Consider the following 23,702-nt stretch of genomic DNA (forward strand, 5'->3'; position numbering starts at 1 on the left):
TGTGACCTCCGAGATAAACATTGCGCTGGAGGCGGTCACGGAACGCAGCGTCCCGCTTACAATGACTCTCTCTAGTGCCACCAGATGGCATCGTCGAGATCGCTTTTCTTTATTGTGTTTGTTTTAACTGCGCTTGCCATCAGCCGCAAGCTTGTTTCCCAGCGGCGGAAACGAAGACGACGACGCTGTGCTCGTCAAGCGTCACCGTTTTCCTCCTCCGGGCGGCGTAGGATCGGGAGCATATCAAGGTAAGCATCTGCTGTGACGGTTGGTTGTACCGACAGCCACAAAAGACGGCAAGATGCCGCGCCATTCGTAATTTCTTTGCAGGCAGTGTAACAGGAGCGCACTTCAAACAAATTGTGTTTGACGAGTATCACAACGCGTGTGGAAACGCATGGGAGCTATTCTCGATGTGTCCACCTTGTCGACACGTCTGCTCTTCAGCGAAGCGCATTCGATTAGTAAAAAAAAGTGGTGAGCCATGACGTCATGGCACTCGGCACCACGCCGACGCACCGAACCTACCAGCATATTGCCAGCGCGAAATGAAAGTGGATAAAATGTACAGTAATAGCAGTTTTAAAACAACTTGGAAGTCTGAAATTGAACGTGAACGCGTTCAGGCGTTTGAGAACGATGCTTCGGATGTGTACAGATATTGCAGGAGGTATACGTTAGGCCAGCGGCCGCGTTAAACTTAATTCTAAAGCGATTAAGAGTTTATGCACGGCCTCTGTGATAAGCATCTAAAAACGGATCTCTGGGGGCAGCAATCGTTGCGGTGAAACGCTCTTCGCCCTTCTCGTTTGTGTCGAGAGTTGTGAATGCTTCGTGACGTCAAAAACACGTTGCGGGAAAGGAAAAAGGGACAGAGCGCCGCTCGCCGAGCTCCAGCCAATCAGAGTCGCGCCTCGGGAAGCGTCGGCTGCTCCTCGCCGAGCTAAAATAACGCGGCGCTTCCTTTTCCGCCTTCGCTGCTGCGCCACGCAAAAACACCGGCAGTTCCTGTCACCCGCTTCGTTGCTGTCTCGGCCAAACTGCGCATACCCTGCGTGCCCAATAGGCCAAGGTGCGTAGCATTTTGTTTTTTGTTTTTTACGTTGCCAGCTGTTTTTTTTTTTTTAAATGGCCGTGGCAGCTGTTGCTATCGTTTAATTCTCTCGCTTCCGTGCGGGGTTTCGTCGTAAAATTCGTTGATGCACGCCGTTTAATGTTAGAATGCGACTTCCGCAATATACGGGGAGTACGAGTTTACGGCCTGAACTGTCATTCGGTTCATCGGTTTCACCGGCACACCATGTAAGCACGTAGACTTGATCGGCATTTACTCCCCTCGATGTGCGCAATTCTAACCTGAGACGCTGGTTCAGGCTGGAACGAATAAAACAGTAGGTAGCGAGACATTGTGACGATTCCTTTGTGATGAAAATTTACACCTTACAAAGGAAACGCTGCATCATTAGCCAAATATCGTTTACCCGTCACGACAGTGACCTCTGTCACTGCTATCAGCGTAGTATTGTATTCGACCTTAGCGTGTGACAAACGGCATGTGAAAACGATTGCGTATGATGCTCTGCATGCACGGTAATAATGTGCGCTGATGAAAACAGGTGCGGCAGATTCTTATGTTACGCCATCTCATAACGTCGGTACTGCTTTTGACGATGATTTCCAAGATTAAACCTTTCAGCTATTCATCGAAGATTCACAGCGTTAATATGAATATTGGATAATGTTACTTCTCTACACTTATTTTTTCAACAATATTTTCAAGCCAGGAGGTTTCGTATTCAATTGACCATGCCCGAAAACGCATATCTCGGCTGCTTGCGTGCCTCGTGATTATTTTCTTTAACACGAAGTCGTATATCGCTAAGTTAAATTTAAATTCGTCCGTCCTACGCTTGTGTGGAACAAAAATTAGGTAAACCTCAGTACTGAGCACTGTTCAGCTAAAAATGAAAAAGGGCGCACGCGGGCGGCTGACGCCAATTAAGAGTTACGGACAGACTGAACCAATAATTGAGACGGGTTTATAAAGAACCACTGAAATAAGCCCGGTGAAAAACATCGAGACCGCACGTTTCAGATTCGCTGGTTAACCACCTGCATGAAGTGTTCGAGCGACTATCTTAAAAAAATAAAAGAAAAAATTGAGGATTCTTGAGCTTCGCATTATCGCGATAGCGTAACTGGGCTTTGCCCGCATCACCTTCTGTACTGCTAGCCTGCTTCGTTTTTCGGTGCACGCCTCAACTGTGCCGTGAGGAAAGAACCGACTGTGCGCCTAACATTGGTCGTTTAAAGTGTCATTGAATGCCTATTGCAAGCGCAGTTTAGTGCCCATTACGTCATTACCGTTTCTTTTGCGGATCAACAAAGGCCCCGCTACGCATCCGTAGGACTGCGCGGGTATCTACGCAGCTGTTCATTCTGTCGATGTTTCAGCTGCTGATGATAATCAAATGTGTCTGAGTGCTTTATAACGGCTGGGCCTTTAAAAATACCCGCTTGTTGCTCAGTTCCCATTTTTTGACGCCTCACGCGGTTCTACGCTTCTGTCCCGCAATATGCATTTGGGAGACTTCTATACTACGTGACATTCATTTTTCTTTTTTTTTTCGAAACCAGTTTCAAAAAATATTTAGCTCTGGGCCAATACACCTGCTTTCCACGCAGACGGACAATGCTCGACGCTCACTCGGGCTCAGAATTTTTTGATTATTTTATTTGCATCTTTGTCGATTTTTCGGTCACGGACAAAGCGATACTTGTTCGCCCACAAACGACGACGCTGACGCCAACGCCGACATTTAAACCGGCATCGGAATTTCTGCGAAACGAGCTATTAAACGTTATTGCTTTAATAGGGAGTTGTCAAATAGCGTACGAGCACTGCCACTGCTCATGCATCATAACGCCAGCTGACATAAACATTTCCGTCCCTCCTCAAAAAAAAGTCGAAATAGCGTGCGGCCCGCAAGACATCTTTGCGATGACTTGAACGTGCGTCAGTGTTTGCGGGGGACAAACGCTACTCGAAAACTCGTATAGTAACCATACGCAAACTCAACGCCCACGAACTTAGCGTATACTATTCGAATATATGCGGCTCCACGCTTACGCTCAGCCTCAGAATATTTCGGCCACGCTACATTACATTTGCCACTAATTCTCCCGTGATGTTAAATTCTTCAAAGCGCCACAGAATGGAGACGTTAGCCTAACTTAGGCGTCCAGCCACCGACGCTCTTTTAGTCAGTGCGCTTTCTCTGGTTACGCTCTCACCGCTTACTACAGCTATATACTATTAAGGATTTCTTTCATCATTGATCACGGACGGTAGTCGCGGAATAGAGATCTATCAACGATTGTCATCATGAGTGTATTCATGTTAAAATACCAATAGGCATTGTGTGTGCTCTTTTATGTCATTGTACTTCAAATATTCAACTATTTCTGTAAGGTCGCCTTTTATTTTTGTATTAAATGCGAATCATTTCTTAGCGAACTTCGGCGACGTTGAGCATAGCTATATATCTATCCACCTAGCCGCTTATATTTTTGGCTGCTTTCGTAGTCACTCCCTTAACTTGGCGTGAACCAAAATTAGCATGCGAGGATAAGATAGTTTGACGAATATGACGCGCTCGTCAAGACATGACTAATGTCACAATCCCGTCGCCTATGTCATAAAACACTTCCCGCCCGATATTGACACATATACCCACGAGCGGGTATGTGCCGCTGCCATGCGGGCATGTGCCACAGCTGATATATCTACCCAGGAACGACGAGTACACACAATGGCAATTTTAACGCGCGAACATTAAGACATGCCCGACATCGGTAGCGTCGACCCGACGAATTCAAAGAATAAATGTCAGGGTCCCAGTTGGAATCTAACTCAAGCATTCTCTGTGGAAATGAAGGGTTTTACCACATAGCTACGCCAGGTCTCGGAACTACTTTTAAAATAGACGCTAATATTCGTGAAACGTCAGTTGTGGTTGCAGTGCTGCTACACAATTTTATAAACATTACATATGTACTCCTTTTATACATCCCTCACGTCGTGTTAACGTCAATTGTGGTTAGTTTCCATGCGCTGAAGTTGATTTATGTGGCAGTGTCCAGGGCCAGCATCTTCGCAAGCATCAGCGTATCATATCAGCGTCTGGTGTTGCTAATGCGCATGTTCTACTTGGCATCTTGGGCATGTGCAAACAACTGGTTATATAAACATCTGCAACTCATGGACGTATGGCTGTGCGTGCAACATTGTACATATTTAGCGGCATATTATGACGCATCGCTCAATAAAAACTTGCAACACGGTCACCTTCCCTCCGCATGCTTCGCATAACATCGACTCCAAGGTACTTGGGATCCGCCGAATGTTTTTATTATCCCCATTCTTATAATGGTTCGATCATCCATGCTTTTCTTTTTGATGGGGAAGGGGGGGGGGCGAAAGAAAAAGTGCATTAACTGTATGGAACGTTTGTGTCAGTCGACTGCGTGGAGCTGAGGAAGAACCACGACCATTTTGTCTAGATCTTCCTCTGGCGCTGCGGATGCTTTCTCCACGTTTTCTTGCGAGTAAACTGTCACCTCGTGGCCAACTTTTAAACTTCACCGAGGTCACTTCTCTTGGCGTGATGCCCGCTCCTCCTCGCATGACGCGTAACGTTGTGCGCTGGGAATGCGCTAGCAGGAAGAATTTGATAGCGAGATCTTTACAAACACAACAGCAAAGCTATCGGATGCCGTTGGCGCGTCCGCATTCGTCGGTGTTCAACTTGCGGGCTTACTGTTGGCAAACGTATCAGCTGGTATAACACGGCTCGCATCGCCTTTCTCGCGCTCTGGAAGAGATGACAGCGTACAGTCTTTTGCCAAACTTCTCTATAGTCTCTGAGCCTCTCTGTCAGCATGTGACGAAAACACACATCGGACTGTGTACGGGGGGCGGCGCCAGAGGGAGCACGAAGGTGTGGAACCTAATGCCCCTGTGCAGCTCCCCCATCTCTCTTTTGAAACCCGAAAGCAAACGTTGTCAAAGCACGAGGTATGGATGGATGGATGCTATGAGCGTCCCCTTTATAACGGGGTGGTGACAAGTATGCCACCAGGCTCGACAAAAGAAAAAAAAACTTTTTTTCTTTTTTGATGTTGGCCTAATGCCTCTACTTCGATAAATTCTATCTTAATGGAAAAAAAGGTAAATTTTCAGCTTAAGTTCTCTGCCATTTACGGCACACTGTCCATATTTTATTTTTCCAATATTTATTTTTGTCCTTTCTCTCTAATTTTCTGCCACCAATACTCTAACCGTCTCTTACTTATTTCAATCGCGGGTGTGTTCAGCTTTCCATTGTTGTCCCTAAAACCCAAGGCTTCCTGTAGGCTCGTGCCCAAACGTACACCTGGGTGGATATCTCCACATTCAATCAGAACATGCTCCACCGTTTCCTTATCTTTCCCGCAGCATGTGCATTGTTCTTCTTCTTTACTGAATCTTGCTTTATAACTACGCGTTCTAAGGCAACCCGATCTCGCTTCAAACAGTAAAGCGCTTCCCCTTGAATTATCGTAAAATGCCTCCCTCCTTATTTCATTTTTGCCCTTTCGGTAGTTACTCAAAGCCGGTTTTTTCTCCATAGCTGCCATCCAGTAAATCCTCTCCGCCTCCCTGACTTTTCCCTTAACGTTCTTTGTTGACATATGGCTTACAATACCAGCCGTATATTTACTAGTGAGTCTTCTAGTTCTTTTTCTCCACTGTGTGTCCACGCTCTTCCTATACAAATAACGGAACACCTTCTCTGCCCATCTACTCTCCTTATAATAAAAGGCTACAGGCTCCGTATAATAAAAGGCTACAGCGCTCATAGACCGGGACGGAGGCAGAACGAACAAGACAGGTGTCCTTCCTTCGTCCACATCTGTATGCGTGGTTCTGCAACAGCGGTTATGGTGCTTGGTTTCTGACCCGAATGTCGCGGGTGCGATCCCGGTCATCGTGGTTGTATATCGATGGAGGCGAAACACTGAAGGCCCGTGTTTTGTGCGCTGTCAGTGCACGTCAAGGAACCCCAGATGGAGAAAAATTCGGGAGCCCTTTAATACAGCGTGCCTCATAATCATATCGTTGTTTTGGGGACGTTAAACTTTAAATTATGGTTATATTGCGTGAGCGTCTTGGAACAACCTGCCATCTAGTGAACGAAACGCTCCTTCAATTTCAGTTTATTACTAACGTAAGCCTCAGTTAACAACACTTTTATACAGATGAGGGTCCCAGAGAATGAATACTAAAAACGGAACCCTCAATTAAAACTACATCAAAAGTGAATTGAAAACAATTTTAGTGCACGTGTAGACATATGTTTTTGTAGGAATTCTTGTGTATCTGCGTATGTTGTTTTCCGTGTACATATGTAAACATATCTTTTTGAAACAACTTTTGGTGTGTCTGTGGATGTTGTGTTCTGTCGGGACGTTCTGTTGGACTGTAGTTGATGTTCACAGTTCGTGAGAATATATTTCTCTAAACAGAAGATTAGCAAATGGCAATAATAATCTTATAAAAGGCAGAACAATCAGCAACATGCTAGAAAAATTAAAATTAAAAATAAAATACAATAATATGAACGGCACAATGCGTAACGTACTATAAAAAGCAATACAGTGCAAAGTCAAATTAGACACACAGAAACAACACGGAATGAAAGTGTAAATGTGCACAAAATAAATGAAAAACAAAGAAAAATTGAAAATTTTACACGGCAAACAAAAATAAGCACAAATAAAATAAATTAGGACCAGTGACGCCATTACTTGCGGTGAAAGAACTTGCGGTGAATCACCAAGCTATTCCAAAGATCAGTGGTAGAGAATTTAGACGTTTTCTAACCGTAGTTTGTGTGGATGGATAGTAAGTAGCAAGTAATCTTAATTAAAAGCAAACCTGGTGGGGTTAGTATTCTTGAGGGAGCTATACCCAATATATTCAAAGGAGAGCTGGAAATTAAGTAACACAAAACATTATATTCATGGTATATTGAAAGAAATATTCAACAGATAAAATTTTGTGCCTATTAAGCAGGCTAAAGGCATCTGAACGCGAAGAACTGTAAGTTATGATGTAGGTTTTGATGACTTGATTTTGTATATGCTACGTTAAATGAGGATAACAATAAAAGTATTACCCCAAGTGATTATGTCATCGTTAATATGCGATTGAATAACTGCAAAGTACCGTGAAAGCAATGCAGGTGGGGAAAAATACCGATGTCTTGATAAGCGCCGCATGGATACTGAAGGCCGGCTTCTTCTATTGCGATAGAAATTATATAGACAGTTTCGGCTGGTTTCGCCGTCACCCCCGCCGCCGCCGTCATTCACTTATATGCATGTGTAAATATACGAGGAAGGATGCGCTAGCCTCCTCTTTCTGTGGAGCAAACATCGCCTTTCCAGCCACGCTCGTCTGCACGGGCGCTTATCTCGCTCGCGAACGGGGGAGGAGGGGCGCTTATCGTTGCCGCGCTAACGCGGCAACGCTCGGCGCTTGCTTGTACCCCATAGCAGGCGGGAGCTTCTACGGGGTGTGCCCTAAACACACACAAAAAAAAACGGTGCCAAAAGTCTACCTGGAGCGGCCGTCTTCTCTTACCCCAGCGTTTTGTGGAGTTACGTGAGGTCGTATCTAAACAAGTTGACTTCGTATATCAACGCCGTCACTATGCACGAGCCTTGTTGTGGTCATTTACTGCGGCTGCGCCGCAGAAAACTTGGTTGATAAGTAAGCACATGTGTACTACAATTATATTGCTCCTAAAATACCAGCCTTGCTTTGTAAAATATTCGAATATGTTGCTATCGCAATCATTGATTCGCCTTTTTGGCCGAACTGTGACTTTTAAATATGCTTCATGTGAATATGAAACTTCAAATGGCTGCACATGGAAATGCCGCAAAGTAATTCATGGGAAGCAAATGATTTTTGAATGATAAGGAAAGAAAATAATTAAAGGCTGTTTCGCCTGTGTGGTTCACCTGACCTTACGCCTGTGTTTTGTAGAGCTCCGCTAGGTTGGACGCTAAAGGAGTTTGCTGCTGGCCTTATACAGTCTAAGAAAAGAACGAGTACAGAGAGCATATTTTGTTCCACAACAAAAATTGTGACCTATCTTGCATATCTTTTCTTACATTATTGTCACGCGCCCGGTGTTTCCTTGCCGCTATATATAAACGCATGCGCAATCTCAAAGTGACATGGCATTCCCGATAATAAAGTACTGAGGGCCAAATTTTCAAGTTGGGAAGCTCCAGCTAGCCAGATTATGATCATTCTTGTGAGCCACAAACATGACCTTTTTGCTCCATCTTTACTTAGAATGTAATTTAGTAGTACGTCATTGCAGTTTGTTTTATCGCATTGATAACTTCATGCTTGCGGTGAAATATTTTTTTTTTCGCAGATGATGCATCGCTCCTACCTCAAGCGCTTTATGCGCCAAGTCCGTCTGTGCTCCTCCAAGGCAGCCAAAAGCGGAGAACGAAGCTACAAGCTACTTGTTGTCGGTGGCGGATCAGGTGGCATCGCCACGGCCGCGAAGTTCGCATCCAAACTCGGCAAGGGAAGAGTCGGTGTGCTCGAGCCCCGCGATGTAAGAGGAACTGTTTTATTATCCGGTCGAAAATCGGCGTACACACAAGTGTACGTAGCTGAAAGATACGTGGCTACTGTTGACGGCTTGAATGTCTGGTGACGACTTGAAGCATGTTGACGACTTGAACATAGCATAGTATACAGTTATTACAAAACAGAACTGGAAGCTTAACTATAATGTGTGGCTGGTATGCATACAGAACAGCCGAGTTCTACAAAACGATGAGAAATATTACTTTCTACTGTGCTAAGTGGTACACTGAATAACAGCACTGTATTTTGCGCGCCTCTTCTATTCCGCCACGCTAAATTTTCCACACAAAACGAGATAGTCCCTATAGCAGCAATGCTTAAAAATATGATCTAACATCTCCAATAAGATGTGAACACCACAGTGCTGGTAGTTTTCATGCCTTCGCGTGGTACATATTGGTCGAGCGTCTTAAAGCCAATGTGCGTTAAGGCAAATACACCTAGTTGGACACCTTGTTTTGCGGCAGGCAATTATCTCATTTACAAGAGTAGCCAGCATCTGCAAATGACTTCGCCTATTTATTCCATCACTCAACGTGGTACATATTGGTCGAGTGTCTTAAAGCCAATGTGCATTAAGGCAAATACACTTAATTGGACACTTTGTTTTGCGGCAGGCCATTATCTCATTTACATGAGTAGCCAGCATCTGCGAATTTTTTCCATCACTCAACGTGCTCCTCAACTGCGTGGCTAAGAGGTGTACGAAAGAAACGTACTTCTCGTCCTCTGTCTTTGTTTATTCTTCATCTCAAGACGCACTGCTACCAACCCCTGTGGACGCTGGTTGGCGGTGGCATCAAGCAAGTGTCCAGCTCCTCCAAGCCCATGTCTGATGTAATGCCCAGCCAGGCCGAATGGATACAGGACCAGGCCGAGACCTTTGCGCCGCAAGAGAACACCGTGGTCACCAAGCATGGAATCAAGGTACAAAACTAGATTGCCTCACATTCAGCACAACTCATAAAATAAAAGTGTGCTCTGTTGATTTATGCACTCGGACAACCTGACCGCATTGCATTGAAGAGGGACAGGAGACGACGTAGCTACAGAAGCAAATGATGCGAGAACCGTACACTAGAAGGTACAGATGTATATGCCCAAGGGTTCAGAAATATATGTACGCAAATATTAACTGCACAGCGTTCGTAATGATGGTGAAAACTTAATGCTGATTGCATACCAAATGAGTATTAAATCGATTTTTATGGACGTAAGTGCTTATAGTCACACAGTGCATGCTGTTTTTGCCATTTGAGTACTTCGCTTACTCTTGCACCATCGCATGACAATCACAACAGTTTTTCAGTGTACGATGGGCTAGTATAGTAATAATATTAGTAGAGTCACTGATACAATTTTGCGTGAAACGTTCTTTTAGATATTTTTTTTCCTGGCTCACGTCACATATATGCGCATTGAAGTTTCAAGGGGATAATGTGATCGTGTTTTGAAGTAAGTTACATAATGCGAATGCAGAAGTGGCCTCTCAGGCGTGTTTTTAAAATCTGTACAGTAGTGAATAAATGTGGCCTCAGCAGAACCGCTCTTTTCCGCAGCGTAATTGCCATCAGCATGAGGTGATGGTTGCTGTGCTTGGCTGATTGATGCTGACCACTGGGATTTCTGCGATGCTGATTTCTGCGATTGATGCTGACCACTGTTCGTTTTCTTGCATCCTCTACTAATAAAATCCTCTTAACAGTAGCTTTATGTTCCAGTGTTCTGGCGTTAACTAACTTGCCCAACCTGCCAATGGCCCACAGCATGATACACTAGCCACACCATTGCAGATTCGGCACCGAGTCATGTTGCTCCGCATTGTGCGTTATGCGAAGCAGTAGTTATCACTTGATTCTACGCAATCCTTTGACATGAAGTGCCCCCTTCCCTTCCTCTCATGGAATATCTGAATTTTTGAGTGCAAATGTATCAACACGTGCAAACACATGCGTGCACAGAGCTCCATTGAACTTCCCTCGAAAAAATTTCCGGCTACGCCCCTGACCTGTTTTCATACATTTTAGACCTTGTTTTAGATTGTGCTATAACCTAATAATACGCTGTATTTTCCAGTAACGTACACGTATAATTCGTGCAAATGAGGCTCCGCTGTACTGTGTTTTTTGCAACAAAAAGAGAATGCAGGAGGTAAATTTTTGTTCTTATCTTTTTATTTGTATGCATTTATAGTGATAGTGCTATTTTTGCATAAGCTTTATTTTATTTTCTGACACTTGTCTTAGTTTGTTCTCATCTTCATATTTTAATATTTTACAGTTTTCTGTAGTATGTTCTAAGCATTTTCCGCAATTTCAAGCTTCACCGTGTTCTTCCATGACTATTTTTTTTCTTTTTTTATATGCGAATCAGCTTTTTGACTAACCTGTGTAACGCTGTCCCTCCGTCTGCACCGCGCTCCCCTGGCCGTAGGTGTTGGGGCAGTGCCAAGTAGGTCATGCCTACCTTCGCGATGCGCGCACGTTAACGCCCCTCCCTCCCCAGCCCGTCAGCGCTCACCGCGTGTCATGTTTCTCTATTCACCCTCTTTACCACTCGCAGCGTTCGAGCGCACATCGAGTGAAGGGTCTTTCTGCGATGAAACATGCAGGAAACCCAACCCGCCTACTCTGTCTTTGCGTTTCAAACAAATGTTCGCTCGAGTAAACACTACATCAAGCTTTGCGTCAAACCGTTCTTCCAGCACCCGCGGCGACATCCGTTTCAACTGCGTCAACGCCGTGCGCACCACCGCTGTTGCTTCGCATTCCATCAAGGTTCCCTTCGGAGAAATGGTTCATATTTTTTCCTTTTTTTAATGTGATAGACTTTTTTTTGCCACACACGCTCTTGTGTCCCGTTGTTGTTGTCTTAGAAATGTCAGGAAAACAGCTCCACACTTCTATTGATTTACTCATAAATGAAAGATAACGGCTGTTTATGAAGATACGTCTTGCGGAATTTTCACATTATTCGTCCAATATAGCTGAAATTAAAGTACGTAATTCGGAACGTCACCGACTGTGTTGGCTTACATATCACACCTGTTCTACTGGTTTTGCCCTCCTTTCTCTCGTTTCTTTTAGATCAGGTACGACTTCCTCGTAGTTGCAATGGGGATCCAAGTGCGGTTTGACATGGTAAGATCTCGGTGAATTCTTTCTTTTGTACTTATCCATAATTCCTGACTGCTTCATGGCTTTGCTGAAATCACGTCAAGGCCGAGGGAGGTGATCATGAGATGTTCGCATGCATCATAGAGCAGTATGTTATGTTATGGCACCTATGAACAGCGACGCTTCTATGCTATTTAAAAACGTATACATAGTTGAAAGGTCTCTGGCCTGAATATTTCACTGTAGGCCTACAGATCATTCAAAACATTCAGTGTATCTTAAATATCCTGCACGAGTAGTATGTATTATACTTACAGCTTATTTTTGCTGACTCTAAAGTCAGTCTATGGGCTTTCTCAAATCAGGAACGTGGAATCTTACGTCTGCCGAACGTTTGAAATGTGTCTGACTTTTTCTCGGCCTTGCTGCTTCACTTTCTGAATTCATTTGGCGGCTTTGTTTGCACTGCTTAGTTGTTTGAAGCTCTTTACTGCTCTTTGCTGACGTCACCCAGATTGAAGGCCTGATGGAAGCGTTAGAGACACCCTACGTGTGTTCCAACTACTCGTACAACACGGTCACCAAGACGTACAAGGTGATGCAGGCACTGAAGGAAGGCAACGCCATTTTCACCTACCCGGCCACACCCATCAAGTGTCCTGGTGCGGCGCAGAAAATAATGTACCTCACCGATGCGTACCTCCGAAAAGTGCGTGCTCAGTTTTCGTACTCTTTTTCAGTGTCGGTCGCATGTCCTCTCCATTCCCATTCCGATGTATTTACGTGAAGCTGAAGAGTTTGACCATCTTTACTCCGCGACTCCCTGGTGTGAGCGTGGCAGTTTTGCGCACACGTGTCACTGAATGGAAAGTAAATAGCAGTGCGACTCACCGCTCCCTTTTCTAGCCCAACTTTGATTTTGTTGAGAACTCGTTGTGGAGCTATAGTTAGTGCATGTACAGTATGAATGATAAAATTGGCACCAAAATCGTCACTATACACAGAGACACAAGGGAATGAACACATAAGTAGGACGGAGGCTGTCTATGTCTTCCTTTGTGATTCCGTGTGGACGGGTCAGTGGCGTCAAGCTTACTTTTATTTATACTGAAAGTAAATGCGTTTGTGAAAGATGCCGTGTGTGTTCTTGTGGCATATCAACTCTACTCTATCTTCGGGAAGCTAGAAAGGTAAACTGAGAATGTCTTTCCACATGTTAGACTCGCTTTGTGATGGTTCAAGCTTAACGTAGCTCACAGCCAGCACAGATCCGCCTTATTCATGTTCGTGTGCGGCCTTCTGCCATTTCAGTAAGGGGGCATAGCTTTGAGGCATCACCAATGGCGTGTAGAGACCTTACCAAAGCGTTTCACGACGTCACCTTTAGGGCAAAAACGCATGAGCGGATTAGCATAACAGCATGGTGAATTGTGAAGCGGATACACAATGCACTGTGCGCACAGTGTAGCATTGATTAATGAAGTGCACTACCTATGTATGAGGTAAAGACAGTAATGCTACGTAACTGTTATTTAACCGATCCAGGACTGATTAAACGTGACGCTAGCTTATAATCATGCTCAACTGAGGTGATCGACACTAGGTGCATGTGAATGATGTCGATGAAATAGTCTGTTTTTTTTTTCACATTTTTACTCCGTGTTAAGTATAAGTCGTATGTGGTACTTAACTTTTGCTTCCTTACTTTGACCATTCCACCAACTGCGCTTGCATCATCGTAGAGCTTAAGTATTATTCTTTGTTTTTTTTTTCTATTTTCTGCTCAGAAAGGTCGACGCGATAAAGTGGACATCATCTTCAATTCATCCATGGGTGTCATCTTCGGTGTACGGAAGTACGCCGATGCCCTCTGGGATGTAGTAAAAGGACGTGGAATCACCGTAAATCTGAAGCACGAGTTGGTCCAGGTGCTGCCGAACAAAAGGCAGGCCATCTTCCGCCTGCTAGACAGCACGGCCAATCCGAAAGAGACGGTCACGTTCAAAGTAAGTGCATTCAGTCTTCGTTACAGGGGATGAAAATATTCGTTTCATGTTCATAATAGTGTGACCAAAATTTATTTCTAGTATCATCGACAAGACGCACAAATGCGTACCCGGCACACTTAGGTGCAACTATGATTGAATAAGCCAGAGCACGATGGTGCCCCTGAACACACCGCTGTGATCTGCTGAAGTTAACGTTAAGTTAACTTTGAATTAGCTTAATTACATTCTTTTTTTGGTTACTACCATCGGAAATAGATGAAATTCAGTTGTGGTTCAATGAGGACGAACGAGACAGGCGCTGTGCTTCAGCGAGGTATCGAAGAAAAGCCCTCGCTACGTTCCACATTATTGTGACTTGTGCTTCGCAGTAGTGTTGGTATCTCTGCGGAAAGCTCCCTAGAACTTCTGTTATTTTACTTACGCTCAACAGTTCTCATTTGGAGAGGGTCTGCATGTACAGGAGCCAGAAATCTGTATTTCCTTGGAAATGTACACGGAGCCCTTGAACGAAATTTTGAGAATATTACAAGACACGTTTTCAGATACGGGGACATCTCCCTGGTTCTTGCCGATCGTACCAATTTTACGTGGCCTATGATCCAGGTTTTGGGTATGTTCCAGCTTTGGGGCAAAAATATATGCTTTACGTCTGAAGACCCAATGGACAATGTTTTGCAATGCCTATATATTTCATTTACAGATACGGAGGGATGATGTTGGCTGGTTTTAATCCCACCCGCTCCGCTAAACCATTTTTAGGTTACCATTCAGCCAAATTAAAGGTTGTAAATGATGAATAGCCCACATCTCGTCTTGGTTCAGCTTTAAAGATGCGTACACAACGTAAGTTTTTATGTTGTACGTGAGTTCTTTTATGCCACCTTGACAGTTTGGAAGCGGCTGGTTTTTTGCTCTTGATTCTGGCCTCCATTTGGCAGCGATCGCTACAATGGTTGAGGCGGTAATGAAAAGAGTGTGTAGGTGCAGTGGTTTTGCCCTGATCGGCGTTGCCCCGTATCTACATAGTGCACCGCACCGCTTGATGAAGATAGTCGGTAGTTGTGACATAAATTTCATGTTTTGTACTGTGAAAAAATCTGAGAAGGATGTGTGCAAGCGTTGACAAAATGGCACAGAACAGGCGGGGAGCTGCCAGTGGTGAAATGTCTTTCATGAAGAACACTACATGTTTCACCGATTGTGCCAGTGGAGTGTTGTACTCCATTCCTTTGTTATGAGATGGTGCGTGCACCGGTCAAATGGGACAACGGCTCAACGTTCGTGTGAAAGAGCACGCGAATTTGCTGAGAGACACACCCTCTATGCATTGTTTCTTCTTTTGCTGGCAGCGTGGTTGCGCAGCTGGGAAGAACAAAATTGTGCCCCCCAGTGGCTGTCTTGTGCCTAAGGTACTAGGCTGCTGACTTGCAGGTCGCGGTATGGATTCCCGGCTGCAGCGGCTGCATTTTATATGGAGGCGAAAACGCTGTAGGCCCGTGTGCTCAGATTTTGGTGCACGTTAAAGAAACCCAGGTGTTCCAAACATCTGGAGCCCTCTACTACGGTGTCTCTCATAATCATACGTTGATTTTGAGATGTTAATTCTCACATATCATCATCAGACAAAATCTGCAAATACGAGGCACAAATAAGTCTTACTAATGCTAAAATTTTGTATCTACAACTTATGCGATTAGAAGCTTGTTTGGGGATTGTGAGGTTTTTCTAGTGTTTTCCCTTTGTTTAATTATGCCACTTTTTCTGTTGAACTTTAAGTTGATAGATAGCACTTGAGTCATGTGCTTTCTTGCGCTTTGTGTCTTGTGTGCACTGACGGTCATGAGTTCAACTCATTGGAAACGTATAGCTTAGCAAGGTGCTTGTTTGTGCTCGCATTCTTTCTCTCTCTCTCTCGACCCTGAAGTTTGCGCTACTTAACAGTTAGAGACACCGCGAGGAGAGCAAGAAAGCGGCGCGGCGGCTGTATTTCCAATGGAGACGGAAATGTTGTAAGCCCGTGTGCTCTGATTTCGGTGCACGATAAAGAACCCTAGGTGTTCAAAATTTCCAGAGCCCTCCACTACGGTGTCTCTCATAATCATATGGTGGTTTGGGGAGGTTAAACCCCACATATCAATCAATCAGCAAGAAAGCAGCTGTTGAAAGTATATGCAGCATTTTTATAGGGACACCTGTTGTCGTGCGAGACCTGCCAAACGGAAATGGTCATGGTATAGCCCACTAAAAATAGGCCGCTCTTATCTCAAGTTTGCCGCCAGTCTTGTCAGTTGTGACATTTTGTTTCTCTTAGTCATCACGGCTTTTCGCACGTATTCCTAATCGGCTTTAGACTTATATTTCCTTATTCAACTCTTGAGAGCGACCGGGCAACTCAGTCGGCACGTCTGTGTACCGTTACATTTTGTAACGTGTCTATAACTACTTAGCGCTTTCATACTTTTACGCGTGTTCGTACGAGTCTCAGTTACAACCGCAAACGAACGCTGTCATACGTATATCTTCTTGTCACCGATGTGCAGTACAACATGCTCCACGTGGTGCCCCCGATGACGCCCTCGGCTGTGCTCAAGACGGCACCCTCGTTCACTGACAATGCAGGATACCTAGACGTCGATGGCGAGACGCTGCAGCACAAGCGCTACGCCAACGTGTTCGGCATTGGCGACTGTACCAACGTTCCCACGTCCAAGACAGCAGCCGCCGTTGGTCAGTCTTGTTGCACACGTGGCGCTTATTTGCTGACAAACCTGTACGGATGATCTATTTTGTTTATTTGATCGTATACATTTAGCTACCAACGGTGACACTCTAAATGCGGTGGTCTCTATAGTGTTATTTTCGACTAAATGCAGTGTAAAATATGGATATCAAATGCGTGTGGTCTAGCCACACTAAGTAAACTCTATCAATGGTAAGACCTTGCTGTCTTGGTAGGAATATGTTATTTACCGTCATGGTATAGGTGCTATGCTTTAGCGGCCACAAAGGTGCGGGTACGATTCCCGACAACGGCAACCGCAGTCGTACAGTGCCGAAATTCGCAGGTGATGAAAATATTTGAATGACTGCCACTACGTCATTTTTCGTAATTGTATCTTGGATTCGGCATCCGAAACCCCAAATTGTAAGTATAGAAACGCATCGTGTTTAGAGCGCGAAAATTCTACTTCAATACAGCGAAGAAGTTCATGTGCTTAAATATATTTATTCAATATTGTGCGGGCGGGCGTTAGAGAATCTCATATCTTGGCATATCTGTGATCACAATATAGCATTTACTCGTTCTTGTGTTCTAAATTGAGAAAAATTAGGGTTCTAACTTGAGAATAATGCGATAATGCTGAATGACCCACTAAAATAATTTCTACTAAAGTACGCATTTGCTACGTTTCCTGTTGCAGCTTGATGTTGTTACTAAATCCAGCAATTTTTGCGAACAAACTGACAGGATTCATGGAGTGCATGCTAGTTCCTCGAACGTTGTCAAGGTGTTAATATAGTGTTCGTTACCAACAATGTTATAGCTCTGCGGGCACCTGCAATATACACTGCGTAAATTGCGAAGCAGAAAAAGCTTCTGCAAAAAAAAAATTGCGGACAGATTTCTTGTTTTTGCACCTGTCCGCTTTTGCAACACTTCTCAATTTACAGGAGATGCCTGGAAGAAAGAAAAAGAAAGAAAAACGTGTGATTCGTGTATTTGTGTGTTAGCATGGCTTTGCTGCAAAGCACGTGAGCTACCACAAAAACAAAGTTTATGTTCAAATATGGATTAATAATGACGTATGTGACAGGTATCACTGACGGCAATGGTTTTACTTGTAGCCATGTGGTTGCGACAGTGAAAAAAGACAGTAGTCAGAGTTGTAAAAACTGAGCTCTTCAATTTGGTGAACTTATGCCTAGAAAAAAGAAAACAGAGTACAGGCAGTACTGTCTGAAAACTTACAGCGGTGAGCACTTTCACTCGTATATCGTCGATAATGCGATTGGCAGAGGAAGACATCGGTTTTTGTAGATGCCTCGTTGAACATTCCAGCGTTATTATTGGTGCATTCGTAGTGTGCAGAATAAACTAACCTGACTGTGTCATGTGCGCAATCTTACCGGAGCTCTCTAAAACGATCGCGAGGGGTCCCATACATTCTGATTTAAATTGCGCCGTGCGTTTCCAGGTGTAAATGCATTTTTTTAATGTGAAGCCCGCTCACGTGAAAATAACAAAACCAACGCGCGTGACAATTCAACATACTACACAATTTTTAATTGGGCTTTGCCATGCAACAGTACTGCCAAACAGCAAAACGTAATTTTAGTATTGCGGTGAAGCCTACTTGCACATACCAAAAGTGGAACTTGGAAACAGTTGTGTGGACCATACGTCCTATTTAATTATTAATATTATTAGGAAAGTCTGCTCTTATCACCTATGACCAACGTGGTCGTGCCTCGATTTATAAGGGTGTGAGCCGAGACGCAAACTTCCAAACATTGTCGGAGTTATTTTTTACGAGGCTCCTGTGATGATCCAAGCCCTTCTTTTGCTCAAAGTTTTGCGCACACTCTTTCTTTATAACCAATAAAACGTTTAGGACGTGTATCTCATTATGAATGCGCAGAGGCTTCGTCCCAGATTGAGCATTTAGTTCAGTAAGCGCACTAGGAAATGTTGTACCGGGCGCGCACAAGTTTGACTTGGGGACTAAACCATCACATCCATGTCATGAAAATGTCACAGTTTCGTCAAAAGGGCAAAACAATGAATGCGATAGCAAGATATTCTTATGTTTTACGAAGCAAGGCTAGCATTTTTAGGAGCAATATTGACTGTAGTAAACATGCGCTTGCTGAGTAACTAAGTTTCCTGCGGCGCGGCCACAGTACATGACCACAACAAGGCTTATGCGTAGAGACGGCATTGACGAGAAGCGCCTCCCGTGGGCAGCGCATGCTGGTACCAAAATCTATACGTCATGTGTCGCCACTGGTGGAAGTTTATGTGTTGAGTGCATCTATGTGTGTACGGCCGCTCCAAGTACATTTTTGCCTCCGTTTTTTTTTCGTCTTGAAATCGCAGCCCGTAGAAGCTCCCGCCTGTTGTGGGGGCAAAAGCTGCACACTGATTGCCGCGATAGCAAGGCAACCCTCGTTTGTTTACGAGATAAGCGTGTGTGCAGACGACTACGGCCGAAAAGGCGATGTTCACTCCACAGGAAAAGGAGACTAGCGCATCCTACCCCGTGCAATATATATATATATATATATATATATATATATATATATATATATACACGCGCAAAAGCACCACCTCCTGTAATGTTACCAGCTTTGAGGCGTCTGAGATACATTATCACGGACAGTTCAGTTGATGACGTTATTGCGATAGTAATTATATGTACAGTCTCAGCTGGTTTTTGCCATCGCCGCCGCCATCGTTCACACACAATCCGCCTAAAAAGATTTTTCTTTCTAGGGGCGAAGCTCCTCATGGCGTCACCCGTTCGCCCATTTATCGTTTGTAACCACCGGCGGCACATACCTGTTTGTAACCACTGGTGGCACATACCTGAGAGAGGGGGTATGTGCCAGTGGATAGACTTAGGGGCGAAGCCCTTTAAAGGGCCACTCACCAAACCCCATACCAAATTTTAGTTAGACAGTAGAAGTTGGTGGGTGTCCGATGAACATTTTGCTACAAAAAATTTTTTAATTGCTTCATCTCTAGCGGAGAAAAGAGGTTTTTTTTAAGCGGTGCCGGACGAGGATGAGAGGAGGTGAGCTCGAAACCCTTGCCGCTTCTCACGTAGCCTTCACAAGCCAAATCTATTCCCCACTTTCTCCGGCATCCAACCAAGAAGTCACGTGCGCATGACGCGCCCAAACAAGTCCAACCCCTGAGCACGCGAGTGGCGTTGCTTTGTTGACCAGCGTTATTTTGTGGTCTTCTGCCTGTATCAGCGAGATAGTTTCAAAACGCTGGCTTAGACACGGTAGAATAGATGAGCACAATGAGTGTGCGAACGCGTAGGAGCGTTTCACGGCGGTCGTCCGCTCGATGCGCTGACCGCTGGGACACGAATGCACGCGTAACACTCCTCTGACACTCCACCACCGCACCTTTCCCTCTTGGGTCCCTCTTGGGATGAATAAAGTTTTTCTCCTCCTCCAACACATTAGCCCCGTGTCTCGTTGCAATTGACGGGAGAAAAATGTAAAAAAGACGCTCACATTCCGTTATTGTGTCTCATTATTTATCTTGAGTGTTAATATTCTCTTCAAGCAACAAATTACATAAACTACGCATGCTGTGGTAAATAATTTTTGCCATGTCACATGCCACTGTTTGCAACGTCAGAGCAGAGTCGTCTACGTAGAAGACCAACGTCACTGCATTGCCGTGTACGTAGGGCCATTCATACGCGCACGTCATGCCCTCATTCTCTGGGCGCGCGCCGGCAGAAGTGAGGGGGAGCAGCGTTCATCTTGAAATTTGACCCATTTTCGCGGCGCGTAGCGTTGCAAATTTTGGCAAGTGTGATCATGAACGCCTCGTCTACACATTGCGCTTGTCAGCTCAAAATTTTCAAACCTGGTGAGTTGCCCTTTAAGCCATGGGTCGTGCGTCCTCGATGTATGTAGTAGATAACAATATTTCGTTTAGTTCTTGGAATATCCGCTGGATGGCGGTACCTTTACATAATCAATATATGATGAAAAAATGCGAGGTGGTGGTACTTGGAGCAGCCTTTAGACGGACGGACGTACAGACAGACAGACGGGCAGAGGCACGGACGGACAGATCGACCGAAAAATAAACGGACGGATGGACGCTTCAGCCTGTGGATATGCTGTTTTTTTTTTACCTTACCTGCAATTGGTTAATTTATGTTAAAAATATGCGTGTGCCACACAAATGCAGTTTCTTCACTATCGTCGTCGGCCTTAAAAGCTTTGTCTTATTTCATTAAAAAGCAAGATACGAGAATACTTTGTAATTTTTTATCAAAATATTTTCATGGAGTATCTAGAGAAAGTTACTTGAATAAAGCATATGCCGTAATTATTATTATTATTTTGATTCTTCGAAGAAAATTGTCTCATTGCTTTTGCGCGTCTTCATTGTATTCATTTTCAATTTGGGGATACCATGCATCATTTAGTAGTAGTGCTTTTCGGAAAAGACTCATTTACACTGTGGCCAATTTATATAATGAGCGCTAATTTTCAGCCACTCAAAAGGCAGTCTTTGTATATTTTGGATATTTCAGTTTGATTAAAAAACGGTGTCACGCCTCGAGAGATAGAAATACTTGGGCACATCATAACCAAAAAAAAACGTAGAGTAAGGTGCATGAAACGCTGTCGCTCTTTGTTTGTTTGTTTGTTTCGATAGAATATATTTTCTCTATTATGGCTTTCTTTGCAGCTGGAGAGCTCGGTATACTGCGCAAAAACCTCACGAACGTGATGGAAGGCAAGGCACCTACCAAAAAGGTACGTGAGATAAGTGCTGAGATGCAGGGGCATGCTTTTTAGTCGCATCCTTAAAAGACAATTAAAGTTGTCTTATGAGTTATCGCAAAGTAGCTGGTCCATCTACGGGTACAGTACATTTATGCTAAAAAACACTGATTTTGTTTAGATATATTTTCTTCACCTGGGATCATGGAAATGGCAGGCCTGTTAAGTCACTTGTGATAGCAGTTTCTGTGGCCCCTTGTGGTTTCTACGATTCGAAACAGAACAGATTGATTGATTGATTGATTGATTGATTGATTTGCTGTTCGCTTTTAATTGTGCAACCCTTCGCTGGCGTCTTTGCGACAAGGGCTGTGTTAGAAGTATTTCTCGCAGAAGCCGCCATGATAACTCACAGAGTACTTACAGGAACCTCATTGACATTCTTGTAGCTGATTGAACGCTATCAAAGATTACTTTAAGAGCAGAGTGTTTTTGTTCTGTCTCTAATCAGCTTTAACAGTAAATATTATGTGCAGGCTCGATCAACATAGTGATAGCCTACTTTGTACTTAGGACGAAGTGTGGAAGAGGAGAAGGAAGTGCCATCGGATTCTAGCTCGGCTAAGCTTTCCGCGACCATCTATCACATTCGCCTCGTAGAGTTAACATCTCTCGCTGTAACAATATTAAATGATTGTTTCTATGCACAGTGAAGTATTCAATATGTGAAACCTAATTGAAAGTAAATGCTGTAGCGGATACGCAGCTTGGTTAAGAAAAAAAAACTGTTCTGCTGCGGATACCTTCATGAATGCAGTAGCGTAGAGAATGCTTCATCGTGCACACCGCATATAACACCGCCATACTTGAACCCCACATAATAAAAGTCAATGCAAAGTGAAGTTACAGAGCAGCAGGAAAGAAACAGAAATATCTTGTTTGGCTACATCCTCCCTTATATAGATAAAGATATTTGGGAATCACTAGTTAGTGACCATTGTCCTGTATAAATGTCCAATGCCGGTAAATAAGAGATGATATCATTACGTTCAACCGCAATACCTGCTAATATTCGTTAATCTGTATGCGTGGTTGGTTTGCGCCGCAGTACAACGGCTACACGTCGTGTCCACTGGTGACCAGCTACGACAAGTGCATCCTGGCAGAGTTCGACTCCAAAGCAGAACCACTCGAAACTTTCCCGTTCAACCAGGCCCAAGAGCGCACCAGCATGTTCTACATGAAGAGGGACATGCTTCCCTTCATCTACTGGAATCTATTCTTGAAGTGAGTGAATTTGTACTGGGACTCATTTCTATACTCACCAGTCGGCTTTCGTGGCCATCACAAAAGCTTGCTAAGTGGTGACAGGGTTTAACATAGAATACATCGTTCAACTCCGGAAATGTAGTCGCGATGGGTCTAGTAAATACATAAATATAATAAAAGCTGTCGAGTTATTAAAAAAATCCTATGAACGCAAGTAAAATGCGTTGAGGGGCTAGTTGACACGGCATTGCAACTCAGTTAAAACTGTGCAGAGGACAGAACACAAGATATAAACTATAGTCGAGCGTTGACCAGCAACAGCTCTTTGTTAGTCCGCGTTCATCTTGTCTACTGTTACTTGTGTTCCACCCTCCGCAAAGTTATAACTTAGTTTAATAGCCAAGGGCAATGGGCAATGTACTCAAGGGGTGTTTCGGAAATAAAGGATCGCATTGTCTTTGTAAGAAGGGGGCGGGGGAATGGTGGAGGTCGGGTATCCTAAGACTGTACTGTATTTTCTTCTTTTTTCGTTGATTTCTTGGTTAGGGTGCTGGTTGGTGTCTGTATATGTCATCTTTTAATCTTAACACACGGCAGCCAGTTGCTCTTATAAGAGTTTACTGAGCTCCCCGTCTTTATCGCTGATTGTTTCTACTGTATCGGAAAAACATGTGACCACCTATTTTTTTTTCTTGCAGGGGCTACTGGGAAGGTCCCGGATTTTTCAGGAAGGCGATGCACTTGGGATTCTCAAAATGAAGCATCCATTTTTCGTTCCCTTGTTATAAGCGTGTCGCTAGAGTGTTGCGTATACATTAAAAGAATGTTTGCCTCAAGCGGGGGCATACTGTTGTGATTTTAGTTGTTGCACGAGGGTGCATAATATTTATATCAAAGTAAGCGTCTTTGTATATAATGTCATGTTTTCCATTAACTGCGCTATGAAACTTAAGTCACGTAAGTGGGTAAATTTATATAAAGTTTCAGAGCGTGCTACATTTTCACAGGTGTAAAAATAAACTTGCCTATTTCCACATGCTTATGTGTTGTGTGTGTCGGGGGGGGGGGGGGGGGGGTGCTGTTTGTTTAGTAAGAGTATTGCATGTA

At 44.1% G+C, this 23,702-nt stretch overlaps 1 protein-coding gene across 3 annotated transcripts; it reads left to right on the forward strand.

Moving 5' to 3' along the window:
- The first annotated feature begins 118 nt into the window (after positions 1–118).
- On the forward strand, positions 119–23,633 carry Sqor (Sulfide quinone oxidoreductase). 3 transcript variants are annotated; one of them, XM_075892953.1, is made up of 10 exons: positions 119–248; positions 8,496–8,684; positions 9,476–9,646; positions 11,806–11,859; positions 12,350–12,544; positions 13,623–13,841; positions 16,385–16,571; positions 21,292–21,359; positions 22,435–22,613; positions 23,294–23,633. In XM_075892953.1, the coding sequence occupies exons 2-10, from the start codon at positions 8,496–8,498 to the stop codon at positions 23,352–23,354; spliced, it is 1,323 nt and encodes a 440-aa protein (XP_075749068.1). In that variant the 5' UTR covers positions 119–248; the 3' UTR covers positions 23,355–23,633. The 3 variants fall into 3 exon arrangements, with proteins under 3 accessions (XP_075749068.1, XP_075749067.1, XP_075749066.1); XM_075892952.1 differs by lacking the exon at positions 119–248 and adding an exon at positions 917–1,072; XM_075892951.1 differs by lacking the exon at positions 119–248 and adding an exon at positions 1,207–1,302.
- The last annotated feature ends 69 nt before the right edge of the window (positions 23,634–23,702 follow it).

Source organism: Rhipicephalus microplus, chromosome 4 (assembly GCF_043290135.1).
Source record: "Rhipicephalus microplus isolate Deutch F79 chromosome 4, USDA_Rmic, whole genome shotgun sequence".
Taxonomy (NCBI): domain Eukaryota; kingdom Metazoa; phylum Arthropoda; class Arachnida; order Ixodida; family Ixodidae; genus Rhipicephalus; species Rhipicephalus microplus.